This window comes from Crinia signifera, chromosome 19 (assembly GCF_055691185.1).
Source record: "Crinia signifera chromosome 19, ASM5569118v1, whole genome shotgun sequence".
NCBI classification, from domain to species: domain Eukaryota; kingdom Metazoa; phylum Chordata; class Amphibia; order Anura; family Myobatrachidae; genus Crinia; species Crinia signifera.
The window spans coordinates 7,774,672-7,792,207 of record NC_139226.1 but is presented as its reverse complement, the minus strand read 5'-3'; the positions used below and the strand labels follow the sequence as shown (position 1 = coordinate 7,792,207).

Genomic DNA, 17,536 nt, shown 5'->3' with positions numbered 1-17,536 from the left:
TGCTTCCATCTACCCATACTATTCTTACCTGTACTACTCTCACCTGTACTACTCCCACCCATACTACTCTCACCTGTACTGCTCTCACCTGTACTACTCTCACCTGTACTGCTTCCATCTACCCATACTACTCTCACCTGTACTAGTCCCACCCATACTACTCTCACCTGTACTGCTTCCATCTACCCATACTACTCTCACCTGTACTATTCTCACCTGTACTACTCCCACCCATACTACTCTCACCTGTACTACTGTCACCTCTACTACTCCCACCCATACTACTCTCACCTGTACTGCTCCCGTCTACCCATACTACTCTTACCTGTACTACTCACGCCTGTACTGCTTCTACCCATACAACTTTCATCTGCCTACAAGGCTTCTTCCGAGACATTACCCACATAGGATTCAGTACTGAATCCCGGCGGTCGGGATCCCGGCGTTCAGAATCCCGACGCCGGAATCCCGACAGCCAAAATCCCGACAAGGGGGGGGACGTGGATCGCCCCCCCTTGCGGGCTCGCTGCGCTCGCCACGCAGCGGGCCCGGTGCCTCGCTACGCTCGGCACACTCATTTATTCTCCCTCCAGGGGTGTGGTGGACACCCACAGAGGGAGAATGTGTCGGGATTTTGGCGGTCGGGATTCCGGCGTCGGGATTCTGAATGCCGGGATCCCGACCGCCGGGATTTTAACTGCATCCCCCCACATACAGTATGGCAATCCCTGCCACACCCCTGCTGTCTCACCACAGTCTCCAATAATACTCACACCTGTACTGCTCCCACCCATACTACTCACACCTGTACTGCTCCCACCCATACTACTCACACCTGTACTGCTCCCACCCATACTACTCACACCTGTACTGCTCCCACCCATACTACTCTCACCTGTACGGCTCCCACACATACTACTCACACCTGTACTGCTCCCACCCATACTACTCACACCTGTACTGCTCCCACCCATACTACTCACACCTGTACTGCTCCCACTCATACTACTCACACCTGTACTGCTCCCACCCATACTACTCACACCTGTACTGCTCCTACCCATACTAACACCTGTACTGCTCCCACCCATACTACTCACACCTGTACTGCTCCCACCCATACTACTCACACCTGTACTGCCCCTACCCATATTACTTCCACCTGTACTGCTCCCATCTACCCATACTATGCACATCTGTACTGCTCCCACCCATACTACTCTCACCTGTACTGCTCCCACACATACTACTCACACCTGTACTGCTCCCACCCATACTACACACACCTGTACTGCTCCCACCCATACTACACACACCTGTACTAGTCCCACCCATATTACTTTCTCCTGTACTGCTCCCATCTACCCATACTATGCACATCTGTACTGCTCTCACTCATACTACTCTCACCTGTACTGCTCTCACCCATACTACTGTTAAAGTCGAGTTGCACACACGCCATTTTAGGATAGTATGGCCGCCATTTTGGTTCGCAGAGTTGCGCAAATAAAGTATACATACCCGAGTCTGTGTGACAAAGTGGACCAGAAGCGCAGCCATACTATTACACATAAATTCATAATACCATACTTACACCAAATAAAATATAGTTAATTAAAGGTTTAGAGCACTACACATAGTTTAATCAGCATTACACACTTCTGTCTGTATAATGTTTGGTACCGTTACGTTCCGTTTCTTATGCGCAGTACTCCGGTCGTTGCGAAGTTTTCGCAACTCACATGGTCCGATAATTACGGACAAAATCTATATTTCAAGGACTATTTCTGCTAAACTGTGTGAGACAAGCAAATCTAGATATAACCGGTTCTTGTTGCTGTTTACGACCCCCGACGACGATGCCAACACACAAAGAACACCAAAGTTCACTCGCCCTGCACCAATCCAAACCAGGTGTAATACTTTGCCCCAATCACTGAGGACTGGACATTCGAACCCTGACCAATAGGAATGGCCTTTGACCTCCCCCTTCTGACCCTATAAGATAGCTAACCCTGGGCTGCCTCTGTCACTTCGGCACTGCTCCTATCCCTCACCATTGACCGGGCTATAGTTCAATCTGAATATAGCGAGCTCCGACCGGACTGCGCTGCGCATATTTGAGACGGTAAACGGTTGCATTCCCTGTGCTTTCTTTTATTGTATTGTTGGCTGATTGTATTCTGTAATTGTTTATCTTTCCCCTAGTAGTATTTGACTTGTATTAGTATTGTTAAGGACAATGGCCCTTATTCTGATCGGTGCGGCCGGATCCGAATATGCGGCCAGCACCGTGCATCCTAAACCCCGCCTTCCATACGGATCGCCAACTCCGTCCGTACGCGGTAAGAAGCTGTCCGAACGGACCGCACTTGTATTTCTCACAAATACACCTCCTCCATCTCAGGGAACCTCCCCCATCATTCGATGGTCGCAGAACATCGAATGCAAGGCCGAGTGGTCCGCCAGCTCCCGCAACCTCAGACCACACGGGCATTTCTCCGTGCAAAAGCAGGGATCTGGGCGGGCAGCTGACATCCGGCAATGTCATATGTCCGCCCCCTACACGTGCGTCACGGCCGCATTACCATACGTACGCCCAGTGTTTGCATGGGAACGCCCATGAAACGCGGGGTGTAAACATATGGTAATGAGCCCAAACAGCCCTTCACACCCCTCTCCACCCCCTGTTCGTAGTGTACACATTTCATGCGGAATGTGGCCGTGCGTCCGGCTCGCACATGCGCAGAGACGCCTCTGCACATGCGCAGACACAAAACATCGCCGGCACGAACGCACGCGGATAATACCGCACCAACCAGAATAAGGGCCAGTGTATCACGTGTTATCCTGTATTTCTTCTTTCTGTAACCCCCTTTTGTCCACTAGGGACTAAATACACTATTTTGGAGAATCTATCTCCGCACTTGTTATATCGTGGTCTCGTCTATTATTCGCATCTAGCGATAGCGTATATTACGGACATTGTCCTTAAAAGGTATTCGCAGATTAGAGACTAAGTACTGCGAAGGGATTTCCAATTACTGTAACTGATTTATTGTGTACAATACACGGAAAAGGTACGCTACGCTGCACTACGTTTTGTTCGCACGTAGCTAGGAATAAAGGGTACGCAGGTTACGGAATAAGTACGTAAACTGCACATTTCACTTATTGTTCTTTAGCTATATAATTATTACCATTGATACTACTCACACCTGTACTGCTTCCATCTACCCATACTACAGTACTCTCACCTGTACTACTCTCACCTGTACTGCTCCCATCTACCCATACTATGCACATCTGTACTGCTCTCACCCATACTACTCTCACCTGTACTGCTCCCACACATACTACTCACACCTGTACTGCTCCCACCCATACTACTCACACCTGTACTGCTCCCACACATACTACTCACACCTGTACTGCTCCCACCCATACTACTCACACCTGTACTGCTCCCACCCATACTACTCACACCTGTACTGCTCCCACCCAGATGCTATATCCAGCAGGTCATTATCATTTAGCCTGTTTCTCTATATAACTATTTAGATAAAAAGAAAGAGAAGGGAAACAAACGCCCACTGGTATAGAGTATTAGTATGCAATGGATATTAGTAACCCACTGCCTCTCCCTGTCACCCTCTGCCTCCCCCTGCCACCCTCTGCCCCCTGCCTCTCCCTGTCACCCTCTGCTCCCCCTGCCTCTCCCTTTTACTCTCTGCCCCCCCGCCTCTCCCTGTCACCCTCTGCCTCTCCCTGTCACCCTCTGCCTCTCCATGTCACCCTCTGCCTCTCCCTGTCACCCTCTACCTCTCCCTGTCACCTGCTGCCTCTCCCTGTCACCCTCTGCCTCCCCCTGCCACCCTCTGCCCCCTGCCTCTCCCTGTCACCCTCTGCTCCCCCTGCCTCTCCCTGTCACTCTCTGCCCCCCCGCCTCTCCCTGTCACCCTCTGCCTCCCCCTGTCAACCTCTGCCCCCCGCCTCTCCCTGTCACCCTCTGCCCCCTGCCTCTCCCTGTCACCCTCTGCCCCCCGCCTCTCCCTGTCACCCTCTGCCTCCCCCTGTCACCCTCTGCCCCCCGCCTCTCCCTGTCACCCTCTGCCTTCCCCTGTCACCCTCTGCCCCCTGCCTCTCCCTGTCACCCTCTGCCTCTCTCTGTCACACTCTGCCTCTCCCTGTCACCCTCTGCCTCTCCCTGTCACTCTCTGCCCCCCGCCTCTTTCTGTCACCCTCTGCTCCTCCTGCCTCTCCCTGTCACTCTCTGCCCCCCCCGCCTCTCCCTGTCACCCTCTGCCTCCCCCTGTCACCCTCTGCCCCCACCTCTCCCTGTCACCCTCTGCCTCCCCCTGTCACCCTCTGCCCCCTGCCTCTCCCAGTCACCCTCTGCCTCTCTCTGTCACACTCTGCCTCTCCCTGTTCCACTCTGCCTCTCCTTGTCACATTCTACCTCTACCTGTCACCCACTGTCGCTCCCTGTCACACTCTGCCTCCTCTGCCTCTCCCTGTCACACTGCCTCCTCTGCCTCTCCCTGTCACACTCTGCCTCCTCTGCCTCTCCCTGTCACACTCTACCTCTCCCTGTCACCCTCTGCCTCTCCTTGTCACCCTTGGTCTCTCCCTTTCACACTCTGCCTCCCACTCCCTCTAGTAGATAAGGCACACTTTTTCTTCAAACTAATTGGTTTTGACAGGTCCACGCCCCTTTTATACAGGTTGTCCACGCCCCCATTTATACCACTTTGATATCAAACTTGATATGATCGTATCACGTTTGATATCAAAGTGGTATAAATAATATTAACCCCCGTATTAAAATATAATTGGTTTGAGGCTGTAACTTCATACACTGATATTGACTATGTGAAATAACACATATATAAAGCTCGCTTAATGTTATCTTAACCAGCTGGAAGAATTTCTAAACATAATGCTAAAAAAGTTGTTAGAAAAATATGGTATACAACAGATATATAATTCGTAGAAATGTAGATCTTGTTTTATATCAAATTTGATTTGTGTAGGATGTCGCGCAACGCCGATCATCAAAACAGCCGGCTGAAAGCCAGGTATTATAACGTATTAAAGCCGGGGAGTTTTTGCGGCTTTGATAAATATTATAAAGCTTTGAAAAATAAATTTAAAAGGGCAATGTGATTTGGTATAGCTCATAGATCTTTCACAGTGAATAATACAGGCAGTTCATTACCAACTATAATAACACTTACCTTAGAACGAGCCAAAAGCGCTACAACGATGTGGCTGACCAACCGTGTATCAAAAATAAATAAAATAAAAATAAAAAGTTATATTCCACACGATAACTTCCACAGCATCTAAGGTCCTTCTTGCTTTTAAAATAAATGAAATATCCGCGTACATAACAAAGAGGTCTGGGTATACATATGTTATGCATTTAAAGATACAGAGCCATTCAGTCTGGGCCTGACATGTTGTAGGCATTTAAATTTAAAGACACACAGCGTGAGAAGTATAGTGTTACTTTTAGAAAGACATCAGATATGACGGATGATTGTAATTTTCAAAAGTAATTTTAAACACCGGATTCCATAGTCTTTGAAGACGTTGACATTTACGTATGACGCAATTAGCGTAGACAGCACAGCAGGGCTGGTAACAATTATATTCATTAGAAAGCACATACCTCTGAAAAAAACATTTTCACACGGCTAACCGTTTAATTAGTTTAGACAGTACAAAGAAAGGCCATGAAATCTTTGCAACAGAGCATGAGTGGCATCTAGTGGCCATGTATTGCAGTTGCAAGCAAGTTCCAGACGGAGCTAGAGACTACAGAATTAACTTATATATTATATTTAACTGAACATTAACCCTGAAAATTATCAATGCTGATAAATAAAGGATTTATATATATATATATAGCTATATACAGTATATATATATATATATATATATATATATACAGTATATATATGTGTAATGTGATGGTAGCATTATATTATGTGATGAATAAAATATGGATAAAATGCTATATTATTTAAATCAGATATATATATATATATATATATATATATATATATATATATATCTCAATCAAATTACACAGGGGTGGTGGATAAGGTATATATTTTAAATTAAAAAGCATACACATGTATATATAGGTGTTATGTAGGCTGTTGATGTTGAAACATACCTGTCATTTATTTAATAATAAGGATAAGTATTTTATACATCACATTTTTGGTTTTATTTTATCAAGCACTATATTCTGAAAACAGCTGTGTTTTGGGTAATATTCTATATATTTGTTATGCCAGTCTTTAACTTTGGAACACAACTCATGAATATTCAAATGAAACAAATGCAACACAGATGTGCTAACTGGCTGATGTGTATATATATGTTCTCCATGAGGAACCAGGCCACACATTTTGTAGGCAGAGAACTTGAAAACTTTTGTCCACACACTGTTCAGAGAATACTTGAAGATTTTGTTCCAGAAATATTCATAGAAAACTTGAAGATTTTGTTTCAGAAAGGAGGGGTGAGTCTATATTAATTTTCTAAATAAATATATATATATATATATATATATACAATATTTCTAAATAGCATAGTTTTAATATTTTATAATATACATAGCAAGATGTTTTGTGGTCTGTACATTATACATATTGCTTTTAAAAATACAGTATATTGTGTTATTACAATTTACAGTTCGTTAATGTTAGTCATCGCAGATTACGGTATAACGGATGTGTAACGGCTGTATAAAGTGATTTTGTTATTATAGTGTAATTTTATAAGTTGGTTATCCACAATGCGGCCAGGTATGAGCAGGCTGCTGACTACACATGTGATATGGAGTAACAATATATATATGTATATACAATATTTCTAAATAGCATAGTTTTAATATTTTATAATATACATAGCAAGATGTTTTATTTAGTGGTAGGGTGGGGGGTGTTAGTCATCGCAGATTACGGTATAACGGATGTGTAACGGCTGTATAAAGTGATTTTGTTATTATAGTGTAATTTTATAAGTTGGTTATCCACAATGCGGCCAGGTATGAGCAGGCTGCTGACTACACATGTGATATGGAGTAACAATATATATATGTATATACAATATTTCTAAATAGCATAGTTTTAATATTTTATAATATACATAGCAAGATGTTTTATTTAGTGGTAGGGTGGGGGGTGTTAGTCATCGCAGATTACGGTATAACGGATGTGTAACGGCTGTATAAAGTGATTTTGTTATTATAGTGTAATTTTATAAGCTGGTTATCCACAATGCGGCCAGGTATGAGCAGTCTGCTGACTAAACTTGTGATATGGAGGGATTCTGCATTAGCATTGTTGGATCACCTGTAATTAATTTTTATTGATTGTTTCATAGATGAGTTTTTTTTTTGTTTTGTTTTTTTTTGGTATTACGGCTTTGATACTTATAAATAGCTTCATTTTAATATTGTATCATTGTATTATACATAATGGTTTTAAATAATGAGCTAGTTATTACATTTTCATGTGTAAAGCCGCACGCTATGCTGCCATGTATGGCTGTCTGCCGGCTAAACATGTGATATGGTGGGATTAGTCATTAGCATTGTTGGATCCCCTGTAATTAATTTTTATAGGCCGATCTATAGAATACAATGTCAGGAGGTATTCATAGATCAGGTTTTTGTGAGAGCGTTAATAGTTTTATGTGATTTTGTGCACGCAAATTTCGTTATGGAAACTTATCGTGTTATCTTTTATTATCAACAGTGCCATCTAGTGGTTGTTGCAGAAAACACCTTTGAACTTAAGCTATCAACAAAACACCAACATGCAGGTGTGTATATGATATTTACAATAGTTTAACAATAGCTTATTGTATTGTTATTTCAACTTATTATTATTATTTATTACAGAGAAAGGAATACAAAACCATTAATGCAAATAAAATAAGTCTCAGAGACTTTCAAGATTTACCCAGCTTTCAACAGCAGTCAAATGAGCAGACAAATACGTGTAAGTTTACAGATCAAAGACACATTGTTGTTGGTGGTTATAAATGTTACTCTGTTGGTGTTAATTATCAAGCGCCCTATTGGTATTAATGTTACACGTGTTGATTGTATTTTTCGTTCTACAAAATTGTTGTGTTAATTTTTATTTTATTTTTTATGTATATATTATTTTTTATTAAATTGTTAATCCCATAAATCAGTTTCAGATGTCACAAATGACGCATCTGAAGTTGGATCATATGGTTCGGATTTCACAGTCGGTCCGGATCTGACGACATTCGAAAACCCATACGCAGCATACTCTGATTTGTCCGAATCGCAAAAATGTAGGTGATCATAAGCCGTCAAAAAAATGTGATGTATGTTAAAAAAAATGTGATATATTATTATTTCCAAAAATATGTCTCTCTCTCTCTCTCTCTCTCTCTCTCTCTCTCACGCTATCTCGCGCGAACTCTCACGTTCTCACTCATATATATATATATATATATATATATATCCTGTTATATTCATTTTTATACAGCCTGTGATATTAATGTGTTATTTGTTCTCTGTTAGTATCGCCGATTATGTCGAAATCTGATGCAGAACACATAATGGATGATCTCTGGAATTTACCATCGGCAAAACACTATAAACAGCTATACCAGACCCCGGCTATACAAGGTGAATTTTGACGATTGGCTGGTGATGTTTTTATAATGTGTTTTTGTGTTAAATGTTACATATCGTCGCAAAATCATGAATAGTGTCCACAGGAGTTGTTGTTATCATGACTTAAATGACGTTTTTTTTTTTTTTTTTTTGTTTTTTTTTTTTTCTCAAGTCGGCGAATGTGTCGTTAATTGGTAATATATGTATTACAGATGACATAGCTAGCCGGTATGAACCTACGGTACCTAGGGCCGATACGTGTGAAGCGGGACCATCCGGATACAGAGAACCGACATCGAGTGTTGGATCAAACGCCAAACAACCCAACAGCGCATTGGCTAAAGGAGCAAAAAGAACCCAGATCAGCGATCAAGCTTTCTGGTCATTGTTTAAAGGAACCATGCCGGCGCAAACCTTTGACAAATACCCGTGTATGTTTATTTATTTGGTTTCTTATATAGCACAACATTTACCACTGTTCTTTACAAATGGAAACCACAGGTATTAAACAGACTGTGTAGATGAAAACCGACAAGGAAGGTGGGGGTTGGGAGGTCTGAAGTTGTTATAAAGCGACTGTCTTTGTGGCCGCGTATGTGTAACTAAAACGGTGTGATTTTTATTACAGTAGGAACCACGCCGATGGAAAGATCTGGCAAATATTCAGGTGTGTAATGTAATGTTTATTTATTTAGTTTCTTATATAGGACCGCGTTCATCATTGTTCTTTACAAATGGAAACCACAGGTGTTAAACAGACTGTGTAGATGCAAACCGACATGTATGGGGTGGGTGTTTTGGGAGGCGGGTCTGAAGGTGTTATAAAGCGGTTGTCTTAGTGTCCGCGAATGTGTAACTAAAACGTTGTTATTTTTTATTTACAGCGGATCCGCGACGATTCGCAAAAATGATAGCAGCGGCCGGGGTTGCTCAACCACTCAATGCTGAAATGGATGGGGGTGAATCAGCTAAAACGGTGATCGACCCACAACTTCAAGAAGATGTATCAAGGGCCGAGATCATGGCCACCGAGCGCGACGATTTCAAGCCAAGCAAGCGGAGAATTACAAAAAGTCGAGTCGGTCAAGAAAACAAGGCCGATTTATCAGACCTTAAAAGAAGATTGAAATATTCGGAAGGTAGGCCCGTGAGAAAAAGAATTGCATTACAAACAGTGCCAACCGTGAGTAATGTGGATTACCCGCACGCATTTACAACACCTGCAACACCTACTGAATCCGACATTGACATTGCCGGTAATACAAAGACTGTGAAGACTCGTAAAACTTTACGACTGTCAAGAGAGAGATACACGCCGCTGACGGATGATGATGTCATCGTAATTTCAGACACGCAGGAACATCATACTGCAGAAACGCAAAGCGTGGTCAGTAACACGCCTGCAGCTACATTATCCGCTAATGATGAGGACTTAAATGGGCAAACATTTTTTATCACCCCTAGTGAAGAGTCAGTCTCAGATACACCACAGAATGATGATGAGGCTGTAACATCTGTAGCCGGAATCCCTGATAAAGTAATGGGTGATGATTACACAAAACTACCCAGTGTTTTTACCACGGTCGGCGAGGCAACCGCATCGGGCGGTGCGGATGCCCCGCCGACCGTGGTATCGACAGACATAGTTGATGGGGTTCAGAATGTGGAACAATTAGGACAAGATGCGGAAATACAATACTACGCGGTCATGGGGAGGATGCGTGAGCATATAGGGTACATGCGTAGAAATGTCAATACCATGTTGAACCGTATAAAAGATGAGCTTTATGGTTCAAAAAAGAAGCCAGAGATCATTAAAGAACTTGTAGAAATGTACATGAATGTAACATCAAATCATATATCAGAGACCGTGAGGACTAGGGATTTTATTAAAGCGAACATGTATCATTTTGCCGAGATAATTGAAACGGATCCGTGACTAGGCATGGTGGGTTATGGGTTGAAACGTAATTTACATGTGTGTAAAAAAGCCCCAAGAATTAAAGCAAATGTACCGTGCAAAATCTCACACTTATTTCGCCGTTCGAAAATAAAACAGGCTTTAAAATGCATATACAGGCTGAGAAAGCGTAAACAACACAGGGGGCGATGCACAACCCCAACCCCAGGTGCACAGGCTGACAAATCACCGGACCAACCATTACCGGGTGACGCTGCGTCACCTGACAATGTTGAACACCCCGCAACGCCCATGCATAATGACATAGATGGGGGTGCGCCACCCGGTAATGGTGAAGGTCGGCGAGATGTGTACTTAGAAGCTGTTAACAGGTATGAGCGACACCATCCTAATTTCAGAGCTATTGAGTATCATAATCATTTTCAATTTGTTAATTTGGAAAGAGTTACATCATTTGCAGAGGGTGTTGAAGCCGTACACAACGCTATACAGGTTATGATTGATGAATTCATGGTTGGTGTTGACCCTAATGATCGTGTACAGTTAAGATTGGAGGGGGGTGGTTTACACAACGCCATCTACTCACACCGAAAGCCGCAAGAATCATTAGACGCTGTCAGTTTCTTGAATCAAATTACAAACACTCTTCAAAGTAACGCTGAATTCTTATTAGGCACGGGTTTAAGGTTTGTGATCACTGTTTTTAGAAATAGAGCGGGTGGGGCCCTAACTGGTCGCGGCCTTAGACGCATTCCATACAGCTTAATTATAGAAAGGCGCAGAAGACACCTGTATGATTTCAACAATACGCACAATTATTTGTGCTTTGCGGCATCGATCTGCAAACTTCTGGATAAAGGTAATGCCACAGACGCTGAAATACACGATCGGGCGCTTCAAATTCATAAGGATTTGAACCTACCGATCGATAAAGCAGTCAGCTTTAGCGACGTTGTTGTTTTTGAAAAACACTTAAAAACAAAAATTACAATATTATATCATAATAATCGTTCTTGGCATTACTATTCTTCAGAATCGCGCTACGGTGATACCCTGTATGTATTATATCACGATTCACACTATTATGGCCTGATTAATATCTGCGCATTTCTCGGATCGAGATATTTCTGTTCCTTATGTAATCGAACTTATGAGCGCAAAAATAGCCACGATTGTCTTTTCTTTTGTAAGGCTTGTCACAGACAAGCGTGCGCTGATGATGGGGCTTCCGCATTAAGATGTTCGGTTTGTAGGGTGTTTTGCAGATCGCGTGAATGTTTAGAGGAGCACAAATCCTTAGCTTTAGATCGCAAAATATCCTGTCTTGAACATGTTTATTGCGACAGGTGTTGTCTCTACCGTCGCAGGTCTCATGAGTGTCAGGGGCTAAAGTGTTCTACTTGCAAGGCATATGTTGATGGGTTTGCGGATCATTTGTGTTACATACAGCCCATCAAAGCGGAAGAACCCACCACCAAATACATCTTTTTTGATTTCGAATGCATGCAGGAGACAGGTATACATATACCAAACTACTGTTACGCTCTCACATTAATGGGTGAGAAATCCTGGGAGTTTAAGGGCAAAGCTTGTATCGATGATTTTGTAAAGACGTTCATGAAACCAAAATTTGCGCATTACACATTCATAGCCCATAACGCTGGGCGGTATGATTCGTATTTTGTATTGAACAAGATCATCAAAGAACGGTATACAGTATCCCTCATCTCTAATGGCGGAAACATAATGTGTATCACAATAAAAGATCTGAAGATTAGGTTTATAGACTCTCTCAATTTTCTCCCCATGAAATTGAGCAGATTTCCAAAGGCCATGGGATTTGATGGCGTTAAAGGTCATTTCCCGCATTTTTTTAACACAGCCGATAACCAAAATTACATAGGGGTCATGCCCTCAATAGAATATTTTGGCCTACAACACATGATGCCTGAGGAGGCCGCTGATGTTACAGAGTGGTACGAAAAAAACAAACACAAGGCGTTTAATTTTCAAAAAGAATTAATACGATATTGTAAAGAGGATGTCAGAATATTGCAAAAAGGGTGCGCAGCTTTCAGATCAGCCGTTATAGCCATGACAGAACAGGAGTTTGTAATAGCAGCAGAGAAAAAAGATGTAGCCGCTAAACGTCACGTTGATCCATTCCAACTGACGACTTTAGCGTCGGTTTGTATGGCTATGTATCGTTGTAAATATTTACAGGCAAACACATTGGCTCTTGTACCGGGTGATAACTATCACAAGACCCAGAAGCGTTACTCAACACCAGCCATACAGTGGTTAATGTACATAGAACACAAAGAAGGTGTGAGTATAAGACACGCTTTACAAGGTGGTGAGAAGAAAGTCGGTAGATACAGTCTGGATGGTTACGCCGTGATTAACGGCGTGCCAACAGCTTTTGAATTCCAGGGGTGTTTTTATCACGGTTGTGACAACTGTTACAAAACCGATGATGAAAACAATCTGACTAAAACAACCTACGGTCAACTGCGGCACAAGACACAGTTAAGGATACAATACCTTAAACGGTGTGGATTTCAGATAAGGGAGATGTGGGGGTGTGAGTGGAAGAAAATGAGGGAGACTGATGAGGAGCTTCAGGTTTTTCTGAAAGGTTTGGAAATCCCTGACCCCTTGGATCCTCGTGATGGTCTTTATGGCGGCCGCACTAACGCCATAAAACTTTATCACAAGACAGAGTGCGATGAAAAAATACACTATTTTGACTTTACTAGCCTATACCCATTTGTCAACAAGACCAAAACATATCCTATACGTCACCCACGCATCATTTATAAGGACTTTGATGATGTCACAAAGTATTTTGGTTTTGTTAAATTAAAAATTAATCCTCCGCGAGGCCTTTTCTTTCCAGTTTTACCGGTTAAAATGAATGGTAAGTTAATGTTTCCGCTGTGCCGCACATGCGCCGAATCTGGACAGTGTGAGCCGTGTGTTCATGACTCAGAAAACCGCGCCCTAACCGGTACATGGTGCACAGTGGAGATAAATCTTGCTATAGAAAAGGGGTACAAAGTGTGTAAAATCTATGAGGTGTGGCATTTTGATGAGAGATCTGATGATCTGTTTTCAGGTTACATTAACCCCTTCCCGACATTTGACGTACATTTACGTCATGGTCGGGAAGCACTTCCCGACACATGGCGTAAATGTACGTCATGGATTTAAACTGTCACCGCGTCACCTGTCACCTGACAGCAGACATGTCCGTGCATGCCCCGGGGGGGCTGCGATGCCGCCCCCCCCGTCGGCGATCGCTGTGATTGGCTGTTCAGTGTGAACAGCCATTCACAGCGTTTTCCTGTGTCACCGGCGAATAACGTTCGCCGGTGACACGGGATCAGAGGTGATTGGTGCTGTAAAGTACAGCACCAATCACCGCGGGGTGTAAGGGTGACACTGGTGTCACCCCACCTCACCCCGCCCGCCCCCAAAGGCCGTGATTGGTCCGTCGGACCGACGGACCAATCACAGCCAAGGAGGGAGATTTAAACTAACGGTGACTGCACTGCAGACGCCATTCCGGTCTGGAAAGCGTGCAGTGCGGTCACCGTACCCCCCTGCCGCCATACTGACCAGAAATACTTGCTGCAATACTTACCTGATCGCTGCTGATTGCTTCCTGGATCCTGTGCAATAATTGTGCCATACTGTGATATTGTGCTGCTGCACTGTATTAGTATTAGCTAGATAGATAGAGAGATAGATAGAGATAGATAGAGAGAGATAGAGAGAGATAGAGAGAGAGAGATAGAGAGAGATAGAGAGAGATAGAGAGAGATAGAGAGAGATAGAGAGAGAGATAGTGTCAGAGAGTGCTATATTTTGTGCTGCTGCAGTGTGATATAGTTATAGATAGAGAGAGAGAGATAGAGAGAGAGAGATAGAGAGAGAGGCCTACTGACAGAGTGCTATATTTTGTGCTGCTGCAGTGTGATAGTTATAGAGAGATAGAGAGAGATAGAGAGAGAGAGATAGAGAGAGATAGAGAGAGATAGTGACAGATTGTGCTATATATTTTTTATATAACTGACTGCTGCCCCCTCCTTTTGTGCTGATCAGTATAAATTAACTGATCAGTAACTTTTTGGGGGCGCAGGTTTTTTTTTATATATAGATATACCTGTGAGTGCTGCTGCTGCAGTGTCATAGAGTGTTAGATAGTGTTAGATAGTGAGAGATAGAGAGATAGAGAGAGATAGTGATAGAGAGTGCTAAATTTTGTGTCTGCTGTCCCCGCCTTTTGTGCTGATCACTATATCTGAGGTGATCAGCAACTTTTTTGGGGGTACAGAGGTTTTTTTTTTTTTATATATACCTGTCAGTTGCACCAAAGGTTGTGCACCTGCTGCACCTCACTGGTAATCAGTGTCGCATCACTGATCACCTTTTTTTTTTGTGTGTGTGCTGTGGGGTATTTTTTTAATTTTTTTTTTTACACACACTGTGATTTTGTGGGTGTCCTGTGGCCGCTGTGCGCTGATCAGTGACGTACATCACTGATCATCTCTTTCGGCACAGGGTTGATCTATTTTTTTTTTTTTTTTTGATCAAATTCCTGTTGCCTTTGAGCGCTGTTCAGTGACAGACGTTACTGACCAACATCTGTGCTCAATTTTTGGCGCAGGACCTTTTTTTTTTTAACCCCTTCCTTTTTTTTTTTTTTAACCCCTTCATTTTTTTTTTTTTTTATTGGTATAAAGTATTTTTTTTTTTTTCTGCACCACATACACACTACACACTACATACCCCCCGGATTGAAATAAAGTTTGTGCCCCCCCCTACACTATACACGTGTTGAAACATTTCACTACCGGTAACACAAAAATAAAAATGGCATCCCAAATGTCCTCCCAAATGTCCTCCCAAATGTCCTCCCAATCATCCAGGAGAATGTATTCAGTGGAGGAGGCATATGCCATGCTTGCTTCTGACTCTGACACAGCCAGTGATGCAAGCGGGGAATTTGAAGGATTTGCCTTAAGCTCCTCTTCCTCCTCTGCTGATGAGGGACCCCCTCAAAGACGCCCCCGTAGATCAGCTGAGATTCCCCCCCCAATAATTGATCTAGTATGGACCCCACCACCAGACAATTTTGAGCCCCAGGTTCCTGAGTTTTTGGCCATGCCAGGAATCCAATTTGATTCCACAGGTCTCAGAGAAATTGACTTTTTCAAATTATTTTTCTCTGATGATTTTATAAATTTAATGGTGGACCAAACTAATTTATATGCCCAGCAGTTTATTGCTCAAAACCCCACGTCATCATTTGCTAGGTGGACCCCTGTAGATGCAGTAGAGATGATGACGTTTTGGGGTCTGGTGTTTCATATGGGCATAGTAAAAAAGCCAGAAATTAGGCAATATTGGAGTACAGATGTTCTGTACAGTACTCCATTTTACCGTATGGCCATGCCCCGGACTCGATTTGAGACAATTCTTAAATTCATACATTACACCGATAATGCACAGTGCCCACCCAGAGATGATCCCACCTTTGACCGGCTATTCAAAGTCAGGCCGGTCATTGATCATTTCAGTGCCAAATTTGAAGAGGTGTACATCCCTGAAAAATTTATTTGTATCGACGAGTCCCTTATACATTTTAAAGGAAGGGTTAAATTCCGCCAGTACCTTCCCAGTAAGAGGGCAAGGTATGGCATAAAAATGTATAAACTGTGTGAAAGCACCTCAGGGTACACCCACAGGTTTAGGGTTTATGAAGGGAAGGATTCAAGAATTCAACCGCCAGAATGCCCCCCCTCCCTCGTAGGTGTTAGTGGGAAAATTGTCTGGGATTTAGTGCACCCCTTCCTGGATAAAGGTTATCACCTCTATGTGGATAACTTTTACACTAGCATCCCCCTGTTTAAGGCCCTTGGTTCAAGAGGTACAGCAGCTTGCGGTACTGTGCGCAAGAACCAAAGAGGCCTCCCAAAAACGCACATTGCCCAAGTAATGAGAAGGGGTGAAAGCAGGGGAATATGCACCGAAAATATGTTGTTGGTCAAATATAAGGACAAGAGGGATGTCCTTATACTGACAACAATTCACGGAGACAGTACCACCTCCGTCCCTGTACGAGGTACCAGTACCCACACCTCAAAACCTAATTGTATCCTGGATTACAATAGGTACATGGGCGGAGTGGATCTTTCAGATCAGGTACTGAAGCCGTACAGTGCCCTGCGGAAAACAAAAATCTGGTACAAGAAGGTGGCCGTGTATATCATCCAGATGGCACTGTATAACGCTTACGTGCTATTCCGTTCTACCGGCCAGAGGGGGACATTTATGCACTTTCAAGAGGAAGTCATAAAGGGCCTAATATTTGGGAACCAGCAGGCAGAGGGCCCCAGTACTTCTAGTACTGGCCCCCGTATTGTACCAGGGCAGCATTTTCCTGATGAAATCCCCTCCACTGGAAAAAAGGGCAGGACACAAAAAAGGTGCAAAGTTTGCTATAAAAAGGGAATAAGAAAGCAAACTATTTTCCAGTGTGACACTTGCCCCGACAAACCCGGCCTATGTATAAAGGAGTGTTTTAAATTATACCACACATCTATGGAATATTAGGTTCATAATTTCACCGTGCTTCGGGGGTCTTGCTAATGCCACATAGCACCCACCATTCATTCCACCAGAATCTGAGCCGCAAAATCCAAAAATCACTCCTTCCCTTCTGAGTCCTGCCATGCACCCAACTGGTATTTTTTGGTCACATGTGAGGCATTGCCGTACTCGGGAGATATTGGGGCACAGATTTTGGGGTGCTTTTTCTCCTTCATACCTTCTGAAAATGAAAAATTTTGAGCCAGAACTGCATTTTTGTGTAAAAAATGTAATTTTTCTTTTTCACTGCCCACTTGTATCAAAATTGGTGAAACCCCTGGGGG

At 43.2% G+C, this 17,536-nt stretch overlaps 2 protein-coding genes across 2 annotated transcripts in view; one reads left to right on the top strand and one right to left on the bottom strand.

Moving 5' to 3' along the window:
* Positions 1 to 17,536, bottom strand: part of CDA (cytidine deaminase) — a 53,176-nt gene that overhangs the window by 17,175 nt on the left and 18,465 nt on the right. The gene's annotated exons all lie outside the window — the stretch shown is intronic.
* On the top strand, positions 7,586 to 12,706 carry LOC146042038 (uncharacterized). Its single transcript, XM_083161945.1, has 7 exons — positions 7,586 to 7,842; positions 7,922 to 8,021; positions 8,221 to 8,346; positions 8,579 to 8,686; positions 8,887 to 9,105; positions 9,303 to 9,341; positions 9,559 to 12,706. Exons 1-7 carry the CDS (start codon positions 7,837 to 7,839, stop codon positions 10,611 to 10,613), a joined length of 1,653 nt encoding a protein of 550 aa, XP_083018071.1. The 5' UTR covers positions 7,586 to 7,836; the 3' UTR covers positions 10,614 to 12,706.